The sequence below is a fragment of the Mesocricetus auratus genome, unplaced genomic scaffold (genome assembly GCF_017639785.1).
Source record: "Mesocricetus auratus isolate SY011 unplaced genomic scaffold, BCM_Maur_2.0 Super-Scaffold_100028, whole genome shotgun sequence".
NCBI classification, from domain to species: domain Eukaryota; kingdom Metazoa; phylum Chordata; class Mammalia; order Rodentia; family Cricetidae; genus Mesocricetus; species Mesocricetus auratus.
Genome location: NW_024429209.1, coordinates 11,700,659 through 11,726,722, shown reverse-complemented (window position 1 = coordinate 11,726,722; position 26,064 = coordinate 11,700,659). Strand labels below are relative to the sequence as shown.

At 53.1% G+C, this 26,064-nt stretch overlaps 1 protein-coding gene across 2 annotated transcripts in view; it reads left to right on the top strand.

Moving 5' to 3' along the window:
• Positions 1–7,794: 7,794 nt before the first annotated feature.
• Positions 7,795–26,064, top strand: part of Elmo2 (engulfment and cell motility 2) — a 56,346-nt gene continuing 38,076 nt past the window's right edge. The window contains exons 1-5 of one of the 2 annotated variants that reach the window (XM_005084974.4): positions 7,795–7,859; positions 17,925–18,043; positions 18,266–18,306; positions 18,732–18,804; positions 19,441–19,491. In XM_005084974.4, the coding sequence (XP_005085031.1) occupies positions 17,966–18,043; positions 18,266–18,306; positions 18,732–18,804; positions 19,441–19,491 (243 nt within the window). In that variant the 5' untranslated portion in view covers positions 7,795–7,859; positions 17,925–17,965. Of the gene's footprint in view, positions 7,860–8,097; positions 8,195–17,924; positions 18,044–18,265; positions 18,307–18,731; positions 18,805–19,440; positions 19,492–26,064 lie in introns of those variants that run through there. The other variant, XM_040732643.1, reaches the window with a different exon arrangement.

The window sequence follows — 26,064 nt, the reverse complement described above, 5'->3', positions numbered from 1 at the left end:
TCAAAAGCCCAAGCCAGGCCCCGTGTCTCTCTCTTCCTGCTGCCTGCAGATCTGGATATAGAACTCTTGGCTACTTCTCCAGCACCATGTCTGCCTGTAGGCCATCATGCTCCCTGCCATGATGATAATGGACTGAACCTCTGAAAGTGTAAGCTGTCACCTCAATTAAATGTTTTCTTTTAAGAGTGATGTGATGGCCATGGTGCCTTTTCACAGTGACAGGACCACAACTAACACACACACACAAACACACACACACACACACACACACACACACACACACACACACACACACACACACACACGACCATAACCAGAAGGAATGGTGGAGGTAACACCATCATTTAGATTAGGAAGGAAGACCAGGGAGGGATTCTAGTCATCCTTGGCTCCACAAGAGATTCAAGGATGGTCTGGGTTACATAAGACCCCATCACAATAACAACAACAACAACAAAAACAATTGTGTTATACTCTGCTCCACTCATTCTGAAGATGCTCTTTAATGAGAATTCCTTTTAGGGGGGATGGAAACAGTGTCTACCCCCTCCTTATTTTCCCAAGGACAAACAAAAATACACTGCATCAGTGATTTTATTGACTTACTTACAGAGCTCAGGTGAGGGTTGCTTACAGAAGTCAGGGGGACCTCGAAGCAGCCTCTTAGCCAGATAACAATGGCTGTCTTTTCCCCGATGGATGCTGTCTTTCCTAGAGCCACAGAGACGGCGTCCTACCCCTTCAGCTAACATTTCCCAGTCTACATACTCTAGCACCTCCTAGACCCCCAAGGCCGTGTACAACTTGGGCTGAATTGCATAGAGTTGGCTGGGAGATGTAGGAGGAACACACCAGAAGCCCAGGCAAGGGTCCAGCGAGCCTCTTTATCCCCTCATTCATTCTCTGGGAAATAGCACAAGCCTGCAGGCCCACTCATGGTAGTCTCTTGCAATGAGGCAAAGCTGACATGGTGAAGATGGCAGTCCTTTCTCTCAGAGGATCACATTCTACACTGTGGTTCGTCTGACAGCCTCCATGGGTGCTGATAGACCACCAGAGCGTTGATATGGCAGGAAGCAGGCAATGTTTGTCAGTCCACTATAGCTGGTAAGAAACACCAGAAGCCATTGGCTTAGAAGGAGAAGAGGTTTCTTTTGGCTCACAGTCTGGAAGGTACCAGTCGTGGTGGGGCAGGCACGATTGCATTTTGGACCTGTGGTGACGTGGCACACAATGGCCTGAGCTTGTGGTGGAGGAGGACTGCTCTAGTCACGGCTAAGCCTAAAGAAAGAGGAAGAAACTGGTGTCCCACTGCCCCCTTTGAGGACATACCCCAGTGACCTAAAACCTTCCCCAGGCCACACCTCTTTCTAATATTATAGAGCTGAGAACTGAGCCTATAACACATCTGCCTTTGGAGACATTTACATTCTGTAATAGTTAATATTGGTTGTCAACTTGACAGGATCTAGACTCTCCTAGGAGACAAGTGTCTGGGCACATCTGTGAGGAAATTTCTAGATTGTGTTAACTGAGATGGGAAGACCTCCCTAAATGTGGGCGGTGCCATCCCATATAAGACCCGCCCTGAATGTGGGTGGTGCCATCCCGGTGGGCTGGGATCCTGGACTGAATAAAAATGAGAAAGTGTGCCCAGTACCAGCATTCATCTCCCTCTGGCTCCTGCCTGTGAATGTGATGTGACCAGCCATGTCACACTCCTGCCTGTGAATGCGATGTGACCAGCCATGTCACATTCCTGCCACCAGGCCTTCCCCAACATGATGAACTGTTGTTCCCTGGAACTGTGAGCCCAAACAAACGCTTCTTTCCTAAATTGCTTTTGTTAGGTATTTTTGGAAGCAACGAGGAAAATTACTGAAGCAAGGTCCAAGACACAGGTGGTGGCAGTAAATATTGAGAGTAAGTAAGAGAGTAACAGTGGGGTCTGCCTGCGTAGTTCCCTGATCTGGGAGGAAGGGAAAGACAGTTCTGGTAAGGAATGAGGAGCGGGGATGCTGTAGGGCTGGGGAGGAAGAGGTTGCTCTTTCTTTATGGTTTCTTTCCTCCACTCCATGTAAACAAGAAGTCACCAGTAAGGGTGAGGAGTCACAAGCCCAGATGAGAAGATGCCCAGGCGCCTCCTGGTGCTACCCAGGTGACACGGTACGGTGCTTTGCCCTATTGTGGGGAGGACCTTCTTGAGCCAGAAAAGCATTGTGGCTTGCTCTGGCCCCATTCAGTGCTGGGCCCTGGTCTAAGGAGATTTGAGATTCCTTCCAGAAGTAACTGGGGAGGGGAGAGAGCATCAGAGTTGAAGACAAGGGAGTAAAGGCAGGTTCTGCTGGGCAAGGTGGGGGAGGGGTGCCTGGAGGTAGAGGATGACAAACTGTGTAAAAGTAGAAGGTCAAAGGGATTAGGGAACTGGGAGAGGCATGCCCCTGTGTTCCAGTTTCAGATGCCATTGTAGAGAAACTCAAAAACCTCTGGGCAGTTGATTCAGTAAATACTGAACCATCTGAAACTCAGGGATGGGGAGGGGGCTCAGTGGTAAAGTGAGGGCCTGAATTCAGATGCCCAGAACCCATGTTAAAGCCCAATATGGTAGTGTACATCTGTTGTGGAACATTTGTTTACACCGCGTGAAAACTGTCACTGTGTTTGCTTTAATAAAGAGCTGAATGGCCAATAGCTAAGCAGGAGAGAATAGAGACTTCGGGCGGAGAGGACTCTGGGGAGAAGAGAGGCAGAGACGTCAGCAAGACATTGAACGAGTCAGACATACAGAATGGGATGGAGGTAAAAGATATGTGGCAGAAAGTAGAGTAATAGAAACAGGTTAATTTGAGTTATTAGAGCTATAAGGGACAAGCTAAGCTAAAGGCCAAGCTTTCATGATTAATAATAAGTCTCTGTGTTATTATTTGGAGCTGGCAGCACAAAGGAAAGTCCAACCACATTTGGTGCTCAACATGGAGCTTTTCTGTCAGCTTAGCAGCTACACATGAATCTACTGACACTTTAGTGATCACCTGCAACCCCACAGTCCCAGTCAGCGTCCTGCCAGCCAGGTCTTCCTGTCCCACCGCCCCAACTCTGCTGTGGCCACTATATGTAGGTCTAAACTAAGTCTCTATCGTTCTATTAACCAACAAAGACTTGGAAGTCAGATGTGAGGGTGAAACCCTGCTAGATCAGAAAAGCTGAGAAATAACCAGGGCAGGGTGGCAAAGACAGGTGGATCCTTGGCGTTTACGGGCTAGCCGTTGTACCTAAACAGTAAGATTCGCTTCAGTGAGAGATGCTATCTCAAAGGATAAGGGGAGGGGGCTGGCAAGACGGCTCAGCAGGTAAAGGCACTTGCTGAGTAAGCCTGATGGTTTGGCTTTGACCCTGGGAAGACATGGTAGAACGAGAGGATCACAACTGAAATGGTCCTCTGACGCTACACGCCCACACACTGTAGATCACCCACCACCTTACTCGTAAGTAAATGAGGTGGGGAGCAATCCAGGAGGACGTCAGGTGTCAAGTTCTGTCCTCCACATCTGCTCGCACACACAGGTGCACATGTGCATACACCATAGAACACAGGCGTGTGTACATGTGCACACACACACAAACGGAAAACTAATTAATTGAGGGCCTGTGATGTACCAGGTACTGTGCCAAACACTCCGTGTTTACTATCGCTCATTCAGGTCTCATGACCATCCACTGAAGCTGGTACTGTTATTATCCCATTGTTCTGAGTCTCAGAAAGACCTAGAACCTCTTCTGGGGGACGTACAGTAGCAGAGACGTCTACCCTACCTCAGTGGGTTGGGTTCATAGTGTTGTGGCTCTCAGCTGAGTTACTCCACCAGTTCAAACCCAGCCACAGACAGGAGGCCTGATCTTGGCTGCCCAGTGGTTGAGCTGGGGTAGCATGGTGGGGGGGGGTGTTGGGGAAACCCATTCCAGGGCAGCTTAGCTAAAAGGAGGAAACATTGCCCAAACTTGACTGATGGGACTCTGACTCAAATCAAAGAAAGTTCTGCTCAAGTAGGAGAGAAAGGGACAGAATTAAGTCATTTTGTTGTCACCCTGAGTTCTCAAAGTGTCTCTGGTCACTGTAGCTTCCTGTCACTCTGTGAGTTAGTAGTCACTAGCCTTTCAGGAAGCTCTGTTAGTGCTAAAGATAGTTCCTCTACCAACTGAGCCATGCCCCCAGCTCTGTTAGTGGCCAATTAGGTAATAGTTGTGTCACACTGATGGGATGATTGATTGTGTATCAGGGCACAATTGTGGAGGTCAAAGGATAATTTGCAAGAGTCGGTTCTCCTTTTCTGCCATGTGGGTCCCTGGAACTGGACTCAGTTCCTTAGGCTCAGAGGCAAATGCCTTTAGCCTTTGAGCCATCTTGCTGCTCCATCAGTGAGCTCTTAAAGAGCTGCTCCTGGACTCACCTAATCTGGAATGGAAACACTCTTTAATCTCATACTCTTAAGAACCCACAGGCAAAGACCAATAGGAAAAGAATTAATTGCAAGCCCGACAGTGTTGTTCCTAGGTCCAGTGTGCTCTGAGTATGGCCAGGGCCAGGGAGAGGAACCAGGGATAAACGTGAAGGAGGCTTTCTCTCAAAATTGTGTGGATGCAGGGTCAGCTCTTTAAAGTCGCTGACAGAGCTCGGTGGGTCTCAGTGGGTAGGTTGCTTGTCTAGAGTGCAGAAGGCCCTAGGTCCTATATCCGGGCTGCGTAAACTAGGTGTGGTGGTTCACGCCTGTAATCCCAGCACTCAGGAAGTGAAGGCGGGAGGGTCAGAAGGAGTTCAGGGTCATTTTCCGCTACACAGTAACTCTGAGATTCATCTAGTGCTGGAAGCCACTGACAAAGAACAAGGCAACAGTCTTTAAGTGAGCATTTCTGGGTCAGTGAAGAGTTTCTACTCCAGGTGACCATTTGGGGACCATGACATTCTCTACGTGATGGCTCTGTCATTACCCTGCACATCATGGTCCTCACAGGGTCAAGGCTGGGTGCAGCCCACAAGAATAAAGGATAGGGAGGATGCACCAGCTGACTTCACACCTCAGCCTGAGGTTTCATGCCTTCGTGTCCCCTGCTGAGAAGGAGGTGCCCAGCTGGCTTTTGGTCTTTGTCACACACGAGGCTAGGAAGTGAGTCATGGGGTGAGGGTGGGGCAGCAATGTCACTACAGAAGCAGGGAAAGGGCCACTGGTGGACCGCTAGCAAATCCCACCAAGTCCCTGCTCACAGGGAGCCTAGTTTCCAGCAGGTTCTATTCTAAATGATATCAAAGGTTGTCGAGTAAGTATCCTGGGGGCTCAGGGACAGAAAGGTGCTCGAGGGCTGGAGTAACTAGGGAGGCAGAGGGACTCGGGAGTGTTGTCCAGAAGAGGAACTGCAGAACATCCCACGTTACGAGGAAAAGGCCGGAGGATAGGGCGTGGCATCCTATTTTGGGTTAGCTCAAGGCAGGAGGCTCACTGAAGCCCTTCATGAAAAGTGGTAGACTTCTCAGTCAGTTATATGGGATTTAATTTTAATCGCGCATGGCCTGTGTTCTTTGCAGGCTCTGGACTATGGAGTGGAAAGTTGGCTGAATAGGGTCGCTGTGCTGCTATGGGTGAGTCGTCATCTGTGCTGAGGTGAGACTTCCTGGTGGCATGGCTGTTGCGATGTCCTAAACAACCCCTCACCCATAGTGCTGGTTGGTTTTTGTCAACTTGACACAAGCTAGAGTCATCTGGGAAGAAGGACCTCAGTTGAGAAAATGCCCCCATTAGATTGGCCTAGAAGCAAGTCCGTGGGGTCTTTTATTTCTTTTCTTTCTTTCTTTCTCTCTCCTTTGGTTTTTTAAGACAGGGTTTCTCTGTGTAGCCCTGGCTGTCCTGGAACTCACTTTGTAGCCGAGGCTGGCCTCAAACTCACAGAGATTCGCCTCTCAAGTGCTGGGATTAAAGGCGTGCACCACCACAGCCTGGCATTTTTTTGGTGTGTGGGGGAGAGTCTTTTCCTGATTAGTGCTTGACGTGGGAGGGTCCAGCCCACTGTGGGTGGTGTTACTCTTGGTCAAGATGAGCTGGGCTGTATAAGAAAGTGGGCTGAGCAGGAAGTGCTCCTCCATGGCCTCTGCTTCAGCTCTTGCTTCCAGGCTCTTGCCTTGAATTCCTGCCCCAACACTCTCAGCGATGGACCATGGAGGTATAAACCAAGTAAACCCTTCCCCCTCAAGTTGCCTTGCTTTATCATAGCAGTAGAAAGCAAACTAAGGCACCCGTGTTCTGTTAGTGAAACCAACGAACTCATTGATTCCCCAAGTTGGACTTGATGGAACACACTTTGGTTGGTCATTGTCATCTTATGGGTGGGGTAGACATTTGCTTAAATGTTCCTGTAACACTGTTTCAAAATAAGCAAGCAAACAAACAAACAACCCATGACGATGAGGATGGTCACAACACTATGAATGACAATAAATGGTAATAGTATGAATCTGACAGTCTTATGAACTCCCACTGAGCAGTGGGGGGCCTTGGTGCTCAACACGGTGATGTAGACGAGGGTGGATACACTATCCCAGGCCACCGTTTATGTTCCGGGTGTGGTGGGGGCCGGGAGCTATATTGGAACACAGCAACCGGCATTTATCTATGGTGCATGTCTCTAAAACAAAGACAAGAGACTGTGGCTGGAACCTATTGGAAGTGTGGTGAGCTGACTGTTCCTGCAGGGGCTTTATTAACGCTGTGACTGTGAGGGTAAGTCTGCTGTCCCGGCACCACCCTACTCACCAACAGATAAGAATCTTCTTCTGTTCTAAAACGTTTGCAGGATGTCAGTGTCTAACAGTGCCTATAAAACTGCTTCAAAGGCAATGAAGCACCACATGAAACGCGGCCATTATTTCATCTCTCTGCTGAGTGTCCGTTTCTCTATAGAACAGATAACAAGATGTCTGTCTACTGGGATTGTCAAGGATCTGCTAAGAGAAACGATTTTAAAAATTGGAATTAAACAGGGAGATAGTATCTCGCTGTCTATCACCGGCTGTATAGTTGGTCCCGTACGACCCCCACCCCCAGTCTTCTCTTCTGCAACTGGGGATCGCACATGCCCTCCCTACCAGCCTGCTGTGAGCATTAAGGGAGATGGCAGGAATCAGTCCTTGGCCCAGTGCCCGGCCTTGTTAGATCCGCAGGTGCGGTGACAAACGCCACCTCCCACGGATCCCTACCAACAGCACAGCTGAGCTGTACCCCTCTGCCTCTGCTCAGCGCCCACGGTCAGGCCTGGGTGCCGGTATAATTAGCTCCATCTCGGCTGCTCATAGCCTCTGACACGACTGTCACCTCCCACTCAGTTCCCCAAATCAGCTATTCCCACCACTGAGGCGATCAGGTGAGCCACACCAGAGGACAGCTTGCTCCTTACAACAACGTGTCACAAGGACCCAGAGCTCTCCCCCGGATCCCCTTCAACCTTAGGCTGTGTACAGAAATAAAAGAAAAAAAAGTTTGGGTGGGGAGCAGCCTCTAGTGTCTGCTGGGAAATCACGTTCCTTCAGACCCAATGGCCTGCAGGAGAAAGGCAATCTGTCTCTTTAAGAGGCCTCCGCCGAGGGGCGGGGCCAGGCGGCGTCGCTCCAGCCCGCGCCCTCAGTTAGGTCCGCCTCCTCTTTACTGATAGACAAACAACCCAATGGAAGCAAGAATTCTCAGCTTGACGGCAAAGAGGAGCAATAGGAGCCCGGGCCGGCCTGCACGGGGCGGGGCCCCAGGAGGGCGGGGCGGACGAGGCCAGAGGAGCGGCGGCGGGACTCGGGCGCGGAGCTGGGCCGCGGCGGGCGCAGGGTGAGTGAGGGGCGCTCGGGGCCGGGGGCCGAGGAACGGAGCACTGAGGATGGGGGACCGGGGACTGAGGATGGGGTTGAGGCCGAAGGCAGTGGCTGCCTCAGCTTTAAGCCCAGGCACGGCGCTGGCCCGGTCATCCCCCTGCCGTCGATACCGGCCCCCTCCTTTCCTTCTCGGCCGCCCTGCTTCGATCCAGGCCGCTCTTACCCGCTTCTCCCCGCAGCGCTGCAATGCCCGGGATGCTCCGGGGCCGGTCTCCACCCTCCTCTCTTCCCCGGGCTCTGCAGATCTGGTCCTTCGCCGCCCTCCCTGGACTCAGGCAGTTCCCCGGCCTGGTACTGTTCTTTCTGCATCCCTCTCTGTGGCCTCCCTCCGAGCTCGTCCCTCGGTCTAGTCTAATAAACTTTTTTCATTCTCTCAGTGTTACTTCTAGAGGCTTCCGGGGTCGCGAGTTCTGACCCCGGTGCCGCACTCTGAACGCTCTGGGGCTTGTGCTTCTGTGGCTTTACAACTGTTTAAAGTGTTGATTGATGTGTGCATGTCCCAGCAGGTAGGAAGACCGCACCTGATGTTGGTCCATGCACCCACAGCATCTCAACAGGGCAGGCACTATAAATATTGACTAAATAAATGAACGAAGGGCTTGGATACGTCCGGAGGAATGGGATGCAAGCGCAGCCCCTGACAACCCTACTGAGGGGCATGGAAGCCACCTTCTGGTGTGTCAGGCGGTAGGCTAACCCCGGGCTCTCCAAAAGAAAAACAATGCAAGTCACATTTGTTAAGTAAACTTTTCTAACAGTCACGTCTCGAGAATGTAAAATAAGCAAGTGAAAATAATTTATTGCCTTATTTAATGTATTTCAGAATATAACTAATAGTTCACACAATCAGTGTAAAATCGTGCTAATAGAGTTGACCTTTTTTTGTGCTAACTTCTTGAACTGTGGTGTGTACTTTGCATTTGGGACAGCCCTAATCGGTTCACAGAAGCACAGCAGTAGCCATTGTCAAGTGGTCCGTAACCACAAGACTGCGGTGGCCGCCGGTGGCTGCTCTGACAGTGAAGTGCTCGTGTTGTGTATGTATATGTGAGGGTGTTTAAACTGCATTATGATCCTCTGAGGAGACTGTTGTTATTCACATTTACAGATTAAAAGTAGCAGTTATCAAAAGATTTTACCTGCCCAGATTCATGCTACAGTTTGTGAGTGAAGGAGGCAGGGCTGCGGCCTCTATGTGTCACTCTTTTTGGCAGGTGACTCTGTGTGTGTGTGTGTGTGTGTGTGTGTGTGTGTGTGTGTGGTCTGTCTGTCTGTGGTGTTTCTGAAGACTGGTTTCTCTGTGTAGCGCTGGCTGTCCTGGAACTTGCTCTGTATACCAGGCTGGCCCCTGATTAAAGGCATGCATCACCACTGCCCAGGTTGCTCTGTAGACCAGGCTGGCCCCTGATTAAAGGCATGCCTCACCACTGCTCTATCTGTCTGTCTGTCTGGGGTGTTTCTGAAGACACGTTTCTCTGTGTAGCTCTGGCTGTCCTGGAACTTGCTCTGTAGACCAGGCTGGCCCCTGATTAAAGGCATGCATCACCACTACTTTGTCTGTCTGTCTGTCTGGGGTGTTTCTGAAGACAGGTTTCTCTGTGTAGCTCTAGCTGTCCTGGAACTTGCTCTGTAGACCAGGCTCACCTCTGATTAAAGGCATGCATCACCACTGCCCAGGTTGCTCTGTAGACCAGGCTGGCCCCTGATTAAAGGCATGCCTCACCACTGCTCTATCTGTCTGTCTGTCTGGGGTGTTTCTGAAGACACGTTTCTCTGTGTAGCTCTGGCTGTCCTGGAACTTGCTCTGTAGACCAGGCTGGCCCCTGATTAAAGGCATGCATCACCACTGCCCAGGTTGCTCTGTAGACCAGGCTGGCCCCTGATTAAAGGCGTGCATCACCACTGCCCAGGTTGTTTGTTACTCTTGAATCTCATAATTTTTATGCTTTCTGCTGCCTCTAAGAGGTGCCAAGAAAGTTTGGGGTGTAGGTTGTGGGGACCAAACTTAAAAAAAATAATTGCACCAATATTTAGAATATTCTAGCATTCTCTGTGTCTGGGTCATGTCTTCCTAGGTGGCTCACAAGCAAACATAGTTAAGAAAAACCTGAGTTTGGAGGTGTACAGCGTTAGTCAGAGCATTATAGAGACTGGGGCAGAAAGGTCCCCTGAAGTCCAAAACCAGCCTGGGCCGTGTAGTGAGACTCCAACTCAAAAGAAAAGGAAAAACCCGCAAGGCAAGTCCTCTGACCTGGTTCTAGGTTGGGGCATAAAACCTTCCATGGCCTGTAGGATCTCAGAGACGCTGGGGATAGTGGACTGGAGTTGTCGGTCAGGGTGAGTTAGTTCACCAGTTGCTCACTCAGTGCTCTCCATGAGGCCTGCACTAGGCCACTTGAGTTGACTACTCAGGTGGACTTAGAAAGTCAAAACCAAATCACGTAAGATGACTAGTGTGTGTACAAGAGAGCACATGGTATGAGAAGACCCAGAATCCCTTGTGTGTTAGAAATTGCCAAGTGGTGTCTTGGTTCAGCTGCACGATGCCCCCGTATGTCCCTTCCCCTCCTCCAAGAAACTGAATTTGCATTTGTAGGGCTTCCTAACTTGCTAGGTCCCTGTGTGGCAGCTGCTTGGGATATGTGGTTCCAGGAGCTTTGTCGGTTCACACAGTTGGAATGCCCGCTATCACACAGAGTGCTTTACGTAAGTTAGCCCATTTCGTGTTCACTTAGCTTCTGCAAGGAGTGGTTGGTTCTAATCCCTGGTTTAACTATAGTAAGGAAGTTGTCAAAGCTGGGGTCCAAATGTAGGTCTGGCTGCTCGGGGATTCGAGCCCCTAATTACTCAGTGCCACTGCTTCATGGGAGGGTCAAGGCTGGGAAACAGTTCATCCCCTGCCTCCACATCCAGTCTAGAGACACTTGTGCTTGCCACAGAGCTGTGATCAGGCGAGGACCTGATCCAGGAGTGGAGGCTGGGCCTGTTGGTTGTTGTTGTTCCTAGCTGGTGTCCTGGCCTGGCCTTGCCAGTTCCTCTGGACCTCAGTTCCCTTCTTTATGAAATGAGAGGAAAGGCTTGGCCTCATTCTCAGAGAACAATGCTGTGTTGTTATGGTCTCTATTGAAGGAGTCTGTCCCATAGCCCCAGGTTCTAGGGACAACCCAGGCCACTCTTAGCCTGCTGCACCCTGCCCTATCCAAGCTCTTTTTCCTTGTATAACAATGCTAATCTGTTGGTGAGAAAGTTTTTAATTTTTTTTAATTTTTATTTTATGTGTATAGGTGTTTTGCCTGCAGGTATTTATACATACCATGTGTGTGCCTATGGAAGCCAGAAGAGGGTGTCAGATCTCCTAGAACTGGAATTACAGACTGTTGTGAGCTGCCATATGGGTGTTAGATTGAACCCAGGTCCTCTGCAAGAGCAGCCAGTGCTGTTAACCACTGAGCCATCTCTCCAGCCTGAGAAACAGTTTCTTTAAATTCAGCTGTGTTTTCTGTCTGGGTTTCTGTTCCCCCTTAAATCTGACCCTTTCTGAATTACTTGTCTGCATAATTATAGTCAGGGATGTGCAAGTTCTGGGAAATGGATAATGCAGACACTAATGGTTCATTACTTTTAAAGACAGTTAGGCCTGAGGGCATTTGGGGTGGGATTCTGTGGACACAGCTCTGTGCCAGGCATCATGTTGCAAACTGGAGGCTAGTAGGTTGGGAGTAGGTGTGCCCTTCAATGACCCTGTCCTCAGGCTGCTTTCTTTCCTGGAGCAGGGTTTCTATCTCAGCCTCCAGTAAAATCATCTGGGGGAGGTTTCAGTGTCCCAGCAGGGGTTACACAGCCAGTATGGAGAGCCATAGAAGTAGAGCAGTGTTTCTTAACTGTCTTAATGCTGTGACCCTTTAATACAGTTCTGCTTGTTGTGGTGACCCTAACCGTAAAATTATTTTCATATTTATATACTTATAACTAATTTTGTTACTTTAATGAGTTGTAATATAAATATCTGATATGCTGGATGGTCTTAGGAGACTCCTGTGAGAGGGTCATTTGATCTGCAAAGGGATTGTGACCCACAGGTTGAGAACTGCTGGCCTTGGGCCTTTTTCTCGGCCTTGAGGTCTGTGACCCACCCTGGATTGCATCTGAAGGCAGGTCCCAATCCAGAGGCTGTGGCCTGGAGGAGTACTTCCACATTGTACTGACTCCTGAGGAATATGCCATGTGCCCAGTTACCAGGTAGGAGGCTTCAGAGACAGGATTATAAAATCTATAGTCCTGAAGGTGTGTAGCAAGGCCTGGCAACACACATGCCTTTTGAACAGGGTGTGGGAGCTGTTGGACAGCAAAGGTGCAGAGTTGTCATGGTTTTCAAGGGGGCAGGTGGGAAGTGTGTGATTTGCGCAGGAATAAGTGTGGACACCACCATGGAGCTGACCTAAGTGTGGATGCTCTGATAAGACCAATAGCCCGCTGTCCTCTAAGAACACATGTTCCACAGAGTGGCCTCTGAGTGGATGAGCTCAGGGAAAGATGCCAGGCATCCCTTAGCACACACATTGTCTCTGTGCATGGTGGCTCTCTGCCAAGGTGGGCAAGACCTGTGTTCAAATGCCAATACAAAGTCGGTCCCTCAGCTCCTGTGGGTCTGGTGGCCCTCATCTTCTACCCTCAACTTCTACAGTTCCCTTTCTGTGCCTAGGGACCACACTGTAGTTCAGTGGGGTGAACTGAGGGAAACTGAGTCTTCTTCACATGAAAAGATTACAGGGGAGAAGCCTCTACTGAGATTGTGATCATGATTAAGAAGAGGGTGTGATCTCTAGCTACCTCCTTGATGAGGTAGTGTTGTGTCACAGGAAATATAAACCAAACTCACCCAGGCCTCCCCCACTCGTGGCTACCAGAACAGAACAGACTGCACACAGGGATCCCTACCAGCTGGGGGCAGGGGGAGCTGGGAACCTTCTGGCATCCTCTATCCCCTATACCTCCTGGGAGAGATTGTCTTTCCCTCCCTAAGCTGGGCTCCAGTTCTGCTGGCCAGTTCAGCCTGCCACTTCCCTGCAGGGATGATGGAGAAAACTTTGCGGGGTGCCTTCCTTCATGATGCACCCCTCCCAGAAGCCACTTGGAGTGTGTTCCATTGGGGGTTGGAGTGCCTGCACTGCCATTGTACCTGTGTCATTGGAGGGCAGCACTGGTACCGTCCTTCCGGCGCTCTTGGATCTATAGGACCCATCTTCTGTTTGCTTGATTATCTTTGTATTTGTGTTGCCTTCAAGGCAGCTGCATGGCCTGGGGCCCTGCTCAGTCCCAGAGGCTTGCCTAGCATCCCTGAGGTTGTGAATAAAGAAAGCAGGGGAGGGAGAGGGTGGAGAGTCACTGGGGCCAGAAAGGGCTGAGGGCTGGGAGTGGGACTCTAGCGTTCTCATGCTGGACGATTGCTATTGAGCTGTGTGTGCTGCTCCTGTGAGTGGCGGAGCAAGTGGCTATTTATAGCCCTGAGAATTTTGCAATGTTATTGAATTGCTTCGACCTAATTTCCCACTTCCTTTCTAAAATGAAAATGAAGAGAGTAAGCAGACACGTGCTAGAGGGCTTCCCTACAAGGAGATCCTTCATCCCTGAGCTCTCATTGTTTGGGAAGTCCTACTCCATTCTCCTCCCTCCTTGTGGTTCTGGGGGAAGGAGAAGGGGTTGTTTTCCCCCTAACTAGAGTCTCCAGAAAGGCTTGTTCTAAGTTCGGAAAACAGAACTGTGTGGGGATACTGTGTTGCAAGGCTTCGGAACTGATGGGAACAGTTCCTGCCTCCTGCCTGTTGGGAACCAGCTGTGGTTTGTAGGAGTGGAAGATGCCAGAGTCATGGGGTTTCCATGTACAGAGGTCCTTTTCTGCAGGAGAAGCTAGTGATGACATTTGTGACGACACTGTACATGAAAGAATGATACAAAGGGGGGTGATGTCCAAACTGGGCTTTGAAGCTTGAATAGGAGCTCTATGACAGTTAGTAGAAGGAAATTTGCAAAGGTACAGGAGAAATGAAGGGACTTGGCCTCAAATAGCCAGGAAGGGTCTGCATAGACTGGCCTGAGCACCACCTGGGGGAGGGTGGGCAGCTTTCTGTAGACCATGGAGGGCCGTTTTCTGTTGAACAGGGCTCTGAGGACCTCTGGCTTTGCCTTTCGGTGCACAGACCTGAAGTTTCCAGTGAGCAGCTGTGATGGTCACATAAAAGGCTTCCTTCTTTAGTATGGGTTTCTAGCATTTGATCACCTGGTGACCAAGTGATTCCAGGTGACTGAGGACGCCCCTGACTTCCTTTGTGTAGAAGGCACACCCCCACAGGTTGGCTGTGTGATCCAGGTGGCACAGGCCTATCACCCTAGCTTCTCAGGTCAAGACAGGAGGATCATAAGTTAGGTCTGGGCAACTTTATGAAACTCTCCCCCCACCTTTAAAAGTAAAATATAATTAAAATAGGGCTGGGATTGCAGAGCACTGTCTTAGCAAGCTCAGAGCCCTGGCTTAGAACCTTAGTACTTCAGTGAAGGAGAGGGAGCCGGGAGGGAAAAGCTTTGGGTGGTACCTCCGCATCGTCGTGTAATTGTTAGCTCATGCGATCCTCATCAGAGGAGGGACTGTGTGGAGGGGAGACAGTGAACTTTGACATCATTGAGACCCAGTTCTGATGTAATTCGCTTCTCTCTTGCCCCTTCCTGCATCCCTCCCTCCCTTCCAATCGGATGAGTAAGATGGAGGATGAGTTTCTCTAAACTTTGACCGCCTTTCCTATTAAGAGAGAGAGAGAGAATGCTCTCAGGGTTCCTGAGCCATCAACTATAAAATGACACAGAAGCAGCGAGTTAGAGGCTATCTATACCAAGCATCATGTCTGAGGACCCCAGAGTCACCCTGTAGTGGACTGCTGTAAGCAGCCCATCCTCCCTAAGTGGGCTTTGCTCATGAACTTAGCCAGGGTTAGCTAAGTGCCCACGGGGCGCATCCATCATCTCACACCATGACCCTCTGTCTATTTTGGCCTCCATTGCAGTTTCTTCCAGCTTGGGCAATCTTGGTCTTGGACTTTTCCCTTGCAGTGAACAGAAACACAGGCTAGCACACTGTAAAGGGCTGTCATTGGCGGGATATAGGGGCATTTTGTTTAGGAAGTGTCACCGTGGCATCTGAGAAGTGGTCAGGCTTTGCCCATCTCTTGGGATTTTTTCTCATTGCAGGTTTCTGGCCTCACATCAGCTGTGCAGAATAGCTTCCTCTGTAAGGCTCATGGCTTTTCCTGTGGTTTGTACGTAGCTTTGGCTCGCCCTGACACTCACCCCGAAGCTATAACTTTACTGCTCTTATGTCTTTTGTCACCCATCCTCTTTAGTCAGTGTCTTTCAGGCTCAGAGATGGAATTAGATTTGTTCAACTGAAGCCGAGTGTTCTCTTCTCTTCCTTCCCTTCAGCTGTGACAGCTGGGATGTCACTCAGCGTCAATAGTCTGCTTGACTGTGGGGAGGACAGTTACTGACTGCAGGCCTGTTGCTATCCCTTGGGTGATCTGAGTGGCTGGAGATTTTCCTGCTCTATGTAACACGGGTCGAGCTTTGAAATGAATCATTCAGGACCAGTTTTGATAAATGACGTGATGACTGAGTTACTTGGAACCAAGTAAAGTAGTGACAACACACTCAGCTTGTCACCTTCAAAAGGCGTGCTCAAGAAGGAGTTCAGAGAGTACAATGTATTTATTTCCTGACAGCAGAATAAGGGTTAACTTCCTCGAGGACCTTTAAAAAGGGCATCCTCATTTGGGTGTTTTTATGTTCTTCATTGGAATCATGAACTTGCAACTCAAAGGGCACCCAGGACACTTTAGAACTAACTCATGTTTCAAGAACAGAAGACAGACTTGGATAAAGACGGAATTTGTAGGAGCCGTGACAGTCGTGGGCTCTGAATCCACCTGCTTTCTTCAGCAGGGACAGCCTGGTGCTCTTTTCAAAGTATCTGCAACTCACTGTATGCGAATGCGAATGCGCATGCATGTATGCTTTTACCCACTGAGCCATCCACCCAGGCCCACTTATTTGGAAAAGAAACAAACCCAGATTGACAAATGGTCTGGAAAGCTATACAATACACTTCCATTTATAGGAAGCACAGAAACAGGCCCAGCTCCTTGGTGGCAGTGAAGTCACTAGGGACTAGGAGGAGGGCTGATGAGTTGTCTGGAGTGGTGACTGTGTGTTCCCCCGTCCTGGGCTGAGTTTAAGGGAGACTTGTGTGTGTTTCTACTTTTATAATCTGAATACATAAGCACATATGTGTAGCTATGCTTCAGGTCCATGCACTTAGATGCAAATTACATGTCAGTTCTTAGAAGTGGCCTCACCCCTGGAGTCCTGCTTCCAACGATACATACAGGGAGGGATATCCTACAATCAGGATCACAGCATGCTCTCTCTCTCCGTACTGCTGTCACTGGAGCAGCGCCTTCCTCCGGAAGTTAGCCTCATGGGACCAGTTTCCTTCAGAGGTTTGTTGTGGGCCTAGGTACATAAAAGCTACATATTAGGGTTCTGCCAGGAGCTGCAGAGATAGCTGCCCACTGCTGTCTTCTTAGGCCTCATATACTTAATGGATGAGGGAGGGGCTGGCTGGCTCTAAGCTTGGCCACCTTCCCCACTTACTGGCTGGCTCAACTAGGACTTGACCAAGCCTCGATCTTGTCCTCTTCAAGTCTGATGCTGTCCTACCTCTTCCTGAGGGCTGCTGGGAAGCAGAAGTGGATACACTTTCACACCCTGATGTTTTTGACAGCTGACTCTTGACACAGCCCACCCCTCAGGAAATGGTCGAGTAAGCTTCCTCTTCTCTGCTTGGGGGTGTAGAGGACACACTTCACAAACACTTTTCACTGGAGAGGTTTGCACCCACCAGGCTATGAGAACTGGCATCTGTTGGGGATGGAAAATTGATGGGACACACGATTAACAGCTTAGCAACAGCGGTGTGGCACATGCTAACAGAGGCAGGCGGTCCCCATTAGCCAGGCACGAACTGCAGGCGAGTGGCTGAACCTTGAGGAGGCAAAAGGTCTTTTTCATTAAGAGAGCACCCGCTCCCGAACCTGTAGGCAAGGAGTGTAAATATACTTTGAAATAATCCATCAGCAGAGTGACTGCCTTCGTCAGACCTTGGAGAGAGCCTCAGCGCTGCCCAGAATACCACTAAGCCACCAGAGTTGCCTAGGATACCAGTCACATGAGCCCATCTCCCAGACTTGCCCCAGATGATTTGTTTCCCTTTATTTAGAAGAGCAGTGGGGGCAGGGCTCAGACACTTCCACAGCCCTGCCCTGTAGAGGGGTCTTTGTGTGGGAGCATCCTTACTGCCTGCACCCAAGCTCCTGACAGCCCTTGCCCTTGGCACTAGGGACCAAAATAGCATTTCCTGTTTCAGTTCTCTTCTCCATTTTCTGAACTCCACATTATCCCACAGGGAGGAGGCTTCACACTGTGTCCTTTGAGGGGACAGGAGTGGTCACAGCAAGTGGGGAGGAGGGAGCAGGCTAGGCCCTGCCGACACTGGGGTCTTCTGAATGGCTGCCGAGCAGGAGTGGCCTGCCCCTTCAGCTGACCACTCAACCAAGAAAAGACTGTCTATTCCTCTCCGCTTCAGAGCGTGTGTTTCTCTTCTCCCGAGGGCCCAGGATGGGGAATTGCGCTCAGTGAGCTCTGCTCCCACCCAGTCTTGTTGACCTCTCACACCAACTGTCACACTGGCAGATCTTGCTGCTGCCTGAGCTGTAGATGATAGAGAGCTTTGTCCCCTTTCTACTGCTGATTGGATCTAAGGAGACAGCCACCCAAGGGGAGGCTGCAGCATGAACTTCAAAACAGCATGCCGAGTAGTTCCACATGCCCCGTTAGATGCTGTCTTCAGAGCCCCAAGCGGACAGTGTGAATGAGGAGGAAGGCACACTCTGACCTTTCCTTCTTTTTGACTCCCCAGGCAGCTGTGTCTGTGTCTTGAAGTAGGCCCCACCGAGAACAATGCCACCTCCATCGGACATTGTTAAAGTGGCCATTGAATGGCCAGGTGCTAATGCCCAGCTCCTTGAAATCGACCAGGTATGCTCCTGTGTGATAGTCAGGGCTGTGAGAAGGGTCTGGGTGTATAATGGAGGATGTGTTTAGGCCCAGAGGCCACTAACGTAAGTAAGGGCAGTGGACCTGGGCCTCCCTAGGGAAGGGGGTCACTGTGGCTTGGGAAAGACTTCCTCCTCCTCAGAAGTTGAGTGGCTCTTCTGGCAGTGTAGCATATGATGAAGCATCTCCTCCCCTCTCTTTCAGAAACGGCCCCTGGCATCCATCATCAAGGAAGTGTGTGATGGGTAGGTTGAAATAACTTCCTCTCAACAATGACGGCTAAGACCGAGGGTGGCTGCCCAGCCCTGGAGGAACTTGTACAGAGGGTGTCCAGTGTGGCTGGATTATTGTCTTACCAAGGAACAATGGCTACTAAGGACGTCCCCAAGGTGTCCTGGGATTCTCATTTATTCTTGGACCCAGGGGTGTCCTTCGTGAGGTCTGGGTAGTATGTGAGACCCACGCTCCTCTGTCTGCACCTCCTTCTGTAGTACTGACCCTCACTGGTGGTGGAGGGGGCCTCTCTCAGGAGCTCTGCCAAAAGCTTTGAGTTCCACTGTGCTCCAGACAGTCTGGCCAGTTCCTGAACGACTGTTGAAAATCATTTTGTTACTGCTCTAGACAAGTCCAGAAGAGAAGCCAAAAGGGTGAACTATTGTCTTTTGCACAGGTGGTCACTGCCAAACCCAGAGTACTACACACTCCGCTATGCAGATGGGCCCCAGCTGTATGTCACCGAGCAGGTAAGTACAGGTAGCCAAGGGCAGGGCAAGCCTAGCTTGCAAGTGACCTGCCAAGGAGATGGTGCTACCCAGCTTCCTGGCTGTCCAGGTGGCTCTTTTCCTGGTTAAAGAGTTGCCCTTTGGAGATGGTGGAGCACGCCAGTCTACTCCCCTGTAACTGAGTGCCTTTTGCTTCTTGGGAACTGGAGCTCTTGAGAGTCTTAGGATCTCTTTGCAAGTTCAGGCAGGAGGAGGCTTGGCTGCAGAGCCTCAGTTAGCTACAGTTGTCCCTCAGTCCCCAGAGGAAGTGGTCCCCTGGAAGCCTTGGACACCAAACTCCGGATGTACGGATGGCATTGTAGCTGCCTGTCACCTGGGCACATGCCCTGCACATTAAAACCCAATAGAGAATGTGCCTCATGCATGGGCAGGCCATGGGAGTACCTGTTACCCAACAATGCATAGGGCTCCTACAAGAAAAAAGGCTGTGATGTTCAAAGCAAACCTTCTTCCTGCAGAGGTATTTGGTTCAGTCTTGGTTGAATCATCTGCAGATGAGGAAAGCCAATTACACATTTAAAATGACTACAAGTCCTTATTGATTCACCTCCATGCACTGTTTTAATTGCCTTTTTGTTTTCTTTCTTTGCTACCTAGACCCGAAATGACATTAAGAATGGGACAATCTTACAACTGGCCATCTCGCCGGTAGGTATTCCAGTTTAACCAGCTCACACGGTGTGGAGGGACCGACTCCAGAGATTGAGAAGAAATCCCTCATCCTCACAGCCTGGCTGACAGCTTGCAAGCAAGGGCAGCAGACAGCCTCTTGGCATTTGGAAAGAGTCACTCAGGCTCTCAGAGACTGAGAGGGACAACCTACCTCCGAATGGGGGCTCCAGAAAGCTGTTCTGGAGCCTGAGCTTAGAGGGTAAAGATGGAACTAACTAAAGGGAGAAGAAATGTGTTTCCTGGAGTAGAAACCAGGGCTGGGGCTGTGCTGGGACAGCACTGGTGGCCTGGGGCTCTGGAGACCAGTCCCGAGTGACTCAAATGACTGTCGGGGGCTCAGACCTTACTCAGAGAGAAAGGGGACCCATAAGGAAAGTGACCGGTGCTTCCCTTTGAGTACTGCAAAGGTCAGCTTCGAAGGCAGGCAAGGGAGGCTGCTGGGAGAGGGGCCACCGGGAGCTTGGTAAGGAATGCTCGCATCCCAGCAGCGGCAGGGGGATGTCAGGGTTGACGGACAGGAGGAGGACTTGAGCTAACCTTGGTGAATGTGGCACAGTCCTGTGTGTTGGGGCTGAGGGGGCACTCAAGGGATCCCCTATTCTGTGTAAGCGACCCTCAAAAGACTAAAGGAAGCAACCAGACGGAGTAAGAAGCAGGAGCCAGGAACAGGCCTATGATCCCAGCATCCGGGAGGTGGAGGCAGGAGGATCAGAGTCCAAAGTCCCCTTCAGCTATAGACTGGTCAAGGCCCATGTGAGCTGTAGATCATACGGTGCCGTCTCAAAACAACAATAGGGTGCGGGTGGGTTAGGGCGAGGGCGGATGCGCAGTGACCCAGGCAGGGTCGAGATGTGGTATGCAGTTGTAATGAGGGCACTGGGCAGAGGGCACAGACTGCCGCAGCACCATAGCCGCAGCGCCACAGCCACACAGCACCACAGCCACACAGCACCACAGCCACACGGCCACAAAGCCACACAGCACCACAGCCACACAGCACCACAGCACCACAGCCACACGGCACCACAGCCACACAACACCACAGCCACACAGCACCACAGCACCACAGCCACAGCACCACAGCACCACAGCACCACAGCCACACAGCACCACAGCCACACAGCACCACAGCACCACAGCCACACAGCCGCAGCACCACAGCCACACAGCACCACAGCCACACAGCACCACAGCACCACAGCCACAGCACCACAGCCACACAGCACCACAGCCACACAGCACCACAGCACCACAGCACCACAGCCTACAGCCACACAGCACCACAGCACCACAGCACCACAGCCACACAGCACCACAGCCACACAGCACCACAGCACCACAGCCACAGCACCACAGCACCACAGCCACACAGCACCACAGCCACACAGCACCGCAGCACCACAGCCACACAGCACCACAGCCACACAGCACCGCAGCACCGCAGCACCACAGCACCACAGCCACACAGCCACACAGCACCACAGCACCACAGCCACACAGCACCACAGCCACACAGCACCACAGCGACACAGCACCACAGCCACACAGCACCACAGCCACACAGCCGCAGCACCACAGCCACACAGCACCACAGCACCACAGCCACACAGCACCACAGCCACACAGCACCACAGCACCACAGCACCACAGCCACACAGCACCACAGCACCACAGCCGCAGCACCACAGCACCACAGCCACACAGCCACACAGCACCACAACCACACAGCACCACAGCACCACAGCCGCAGCACCACAGCACCACAGCCACACAGCACCACAGCACCACAGCCACAGCACCACAGCCACACAGCACCTCAGCACCACAGCACCACAGCACCACAGCCACACAGCACCACAGCCACACAGCACCACAGCACCACAGCACCACAGCCACAGCACCACAGCCACAGCACCACAGCCACAGCACCACAGCACCACAGCCACACAGCACCACAGCCACACAGCACCACAGCCACACAGCACCACAGCACCACAGCCACAGCACCACAGCACCACAGCACACACACAGCACCACAGCCACACAGCACCACAGCACACACAGCCACCACAGCACCACAGCCACACAGCACCACAGCCACACAGCACCACAGCCACACAGCACCACAGCACCGCAGCCACAGCACCACAGCCACACAGCCACACAGCACCACAGCACCTCAGCCACACAGCACCACAGCCACACAGCACCACAGCCACACAGCACCACAGCACCACAGCCACACAGCACCACAGCCACAGCACACAGCACCACAGCACCACAGCACCACAGCACCACAGCCACACAGCACCACAGCACCACAGCACCACACCACAGCACCACAGCACCACAGCCACACAGCACCACAGCACCACAGCCACACAGCAGCACCACAGCACCACAGCCACACAGCCACACAGCACCACAGCACCACAGCCACAGCACCACAGCCACAGCACACAGCACCACAGCACCACAGCACCACAGCCACAGCACCACAGCACCACAGCCACAGCACCGCACCACAGCCACACAGCACCACAGCCACCACAGCACCACAGCCACAGCACACAGCACCACAGCCCACAGCACCACAGCACCACAGCCACACAGCACCACAGCACCACAGCACACAGCACACAGCACCACAGCACCACAGCACCACAGCACCACAGCACCACAGCACCACAGCCACACAGCACCACAGCACCACGCCGCAGCACCACAGCCACACAGCACCACAGCCACCACAGCACCACAGCCACACAGCACCACAGCACCACAGCCACAGCACCACAGCCACACAGCACCACAGCCACACAGCCACAGCCACACAGCACCACAGCACACAGCCACACAGCACCACAGCCACAGCACCACAGCACCACAGCACCACAGCCACAGCACCACAGCCACAGCACCACAGCCACACAGCCACACAGCACCACAGCACCACAGCCACACAGCACCACAGCACCACAGCCACACAGCACCACAGCCACACAGCGCCACAGCACCACAGCACCACAGCACCACAGGCACAGCACCACAGCACCACAGCCACACAGCCACACAGCACCACAGGCACACAGCCACAGCACCACAGCCACACAGCACCACAGCCACACAGCACCACAGCCACACAGCACCACAGCCACACAGCACCACAGCCACACAGCACCACAGCACCACAGCACCACAGCCACACAGCACCACAGCCACACAGCCACACAGCACCACAGCACCACAGCACCACAGCACCACAGCACCACAGCCACAGCACCACAGCCACACAGCACCACAGCCACACAGCCACACAGCACCACAGCCACAGCACCACAGCACCACAACCACAGCCACAGCCACACAGCACCACAGCCACACAGCACCACAGCACCACAGCCACACAGCACCACAGCACCACAGCCACAGCACCACAGCACCACAGCCACACAGCCACACAGCACCACAGCACCACAGCCACAGCACCACAGCACCACAGCCACACAGCACCACAGCCACACAGCACCACAGCACCACAGCCACACAGCACCACAGCCACACGCACCACAGCACACCACAGCACCACAGCACCACAGCCACACAGCACCACAGCACCACAGCACCACAGCCACACAGCACCACAGCACCACAGCCACACAGCACCACAGCCACACAGCACCACAGCCACACAGCACCACAGCCACAGCACCACAGCACCACAGCACCACAGCCACACAGCACCACAGCACCACAGCACCACAGCCACACAGCACCACAGCCACAGCACCACAGCCACACAGCCACACAGCACCACAGCACCACAGCACCACAGCCACCACAGCACCACAGCCACACAGCACAGCACCACACAGCCACACAGCACCACAGCACCACAGCCACACAGCACCACAGCACCACAGCCACACAGCACCACAGCCACACAGCACCACAGCCACACAGCACCACAGCACCACAGCCACACAGCACCACAGCACCACAGCCACACAGCACCGCAGCACCACAGCCACACAGCACCACAGCACCACAGCACCACAGCCACACAGCCACACAGCACCACAGCACCACAGCCACACAGCACCACAGCCACACAGCACCACAGCCACACAGCACCACAGCCACACAGCACCACAGCACCACAGCCACACAGCACCACAGCCACAGCCACACAGCACCACAGCCACACAGCACCACAGCACCACAGCCACACAGCACCACAGCACCATAGCCACAGCACCACAGCACCACAGCCACACAGCACCACAGCACCACAGCACCATAGCCACAGCACCACAGCACCACAGCCACACAGCACCACAGCCACACAGCACCACAGCACCACAGCACCACAGCCACACAGCACCACAGCACCACAGCACCACAGCACCATAGCCACAGCACCACAGCACCACAGCCACACAGCACCACAGCACCACAGCCACAGCACCACAGCCACAGCACCACAGCCACAGCACCACAGCACCACAGCCACACAGCACCACAGCACCACAGCCACAGCACCACAGCCACACAGCACCACAGCACCACAGCCACACAGCACCACATCACCACAGCCACACAGCACCACAGCCACAGCACCACAGCCACAGCACCACAGCACCACAGCCACAGCACCACAGCACCACACACAGCACCACAGCACACAGCACCACAGCACCACAGCCACACAGCACCACAGCACCACAGCCACACAGCACCACAGCCACACAGCACCACAGCACCACAGCCACAGCACCACAGCACACAGCACCACAGCACCACAGCACCACAGCCACACAGCACCACAGCCACACAGCACCACAGCACCACAGCCACACAGCACCACAGCACCACAGCACCACAGCACCATAGCCACAGCACCACAGCACCACAGCCACACAGCACCACAGCACCACAGCCACAGCACCACAGCCACAGCACCACAGCCACAGCACCACAGCACCACAGCCACACAGCACCACAGCACCACAGCCACAGCACCACAGCCACACAGCACCACAGCACCACAGCCACACAGCACCACAGCCACACAGCACCACAGCCACAGCACCACAGCCACAGCACCACAGCACCACAGCCACAGCACCACAGCACCACAGCCACACAGCACCACAGCCACACAGCACCACAGCACCACAGCCACACAGCACCACAGCACCACAGCCACACAGCACCACAGCCACACAGCACCACAGCACCACAGCCACACAGCACCACAGCACCACAGCACCACAGCCACACAGCACCACAGCACCACAGCCACACAGCACCACAGCACCAGCCACACAGCACCACAGCACCACAGCACCACACAGCACCACAGCACCACAGCCACACAGCACCACAGCACACAGCACCACAGCACCACAGCCACACAGCACCACAGCACCACAGCACCACAGCCACAGCACCACAGCACCACAGCACCACAGCACCACAGCCACACAGCACCACAGCCACACAGCACCACAGCACCACAGCCACACAGCACCACAGCACCACAGCACCACAGCCACACAGCACCACAGCACCACAGCACCACAGCACCACAGCCACCACAGCACCACAGCCACACAGCACCACAGCACCACAGCCACACAGCACCACAGCACCACAGCCACACAGCACCACAGCACCACAGCCACACAGCACCACAGCCACACAGCACCACAGCCACACAGCACCACAGCCACAGCACCACAGCCACACAGCACCACAGCCACAGCACACAGCACCACAGCCACACAGCACCACAGCACCACAGCCACACAGCACCACAGCACCACAGCCACCACAGCACCACAGCACCACAGCCACACAGCACCACAGCACACACAGCACCACAGCACCACAGCACACACAGCACCACAGCCACACAGCACCACAGCACCACAGCCACAGCACCACAGCACCACAGCACACAGCCACACAGCACCACAGCACCACAGCACCACAGCACCACAGCCACAGCACCACAGCCACACAGCACCACAGCACCACAGCCACACAGCACCACAGCCACACAGCACCACAGCACCACAGCACCACAGCACCACAGCACCACAGCCACACAGCACCACAGCACCACAGCCACACAGCACCACAGCCACACAGCACCACAGCCACACAGCACCACAGCACCACAGCCACAGCACCACAGCACCACAGCACCACAGCACCACAGCACCACAGCCACCACAGCACCACAGCACCACAGCACCACAGCCACACAGCACCACAGCACCACAGCACCACAGCCACACAGCACCACAGCACCACAGCCACACAGCACCACAGCCACACAGCACCACAGCACCACAGCACACAGCCACACAGCACCACAGCACCGCAGCCACACAGCACCACAGCCACACAGCACCACAGCCACACAGCACCACAGCACCACAGCCACACAGCACCACAGCACCACAGCCACACAGCACCACAGCCACAGCCACACAGCACCACAGCCACACAGCACCACAGCACCACAGCACCACAGCCACA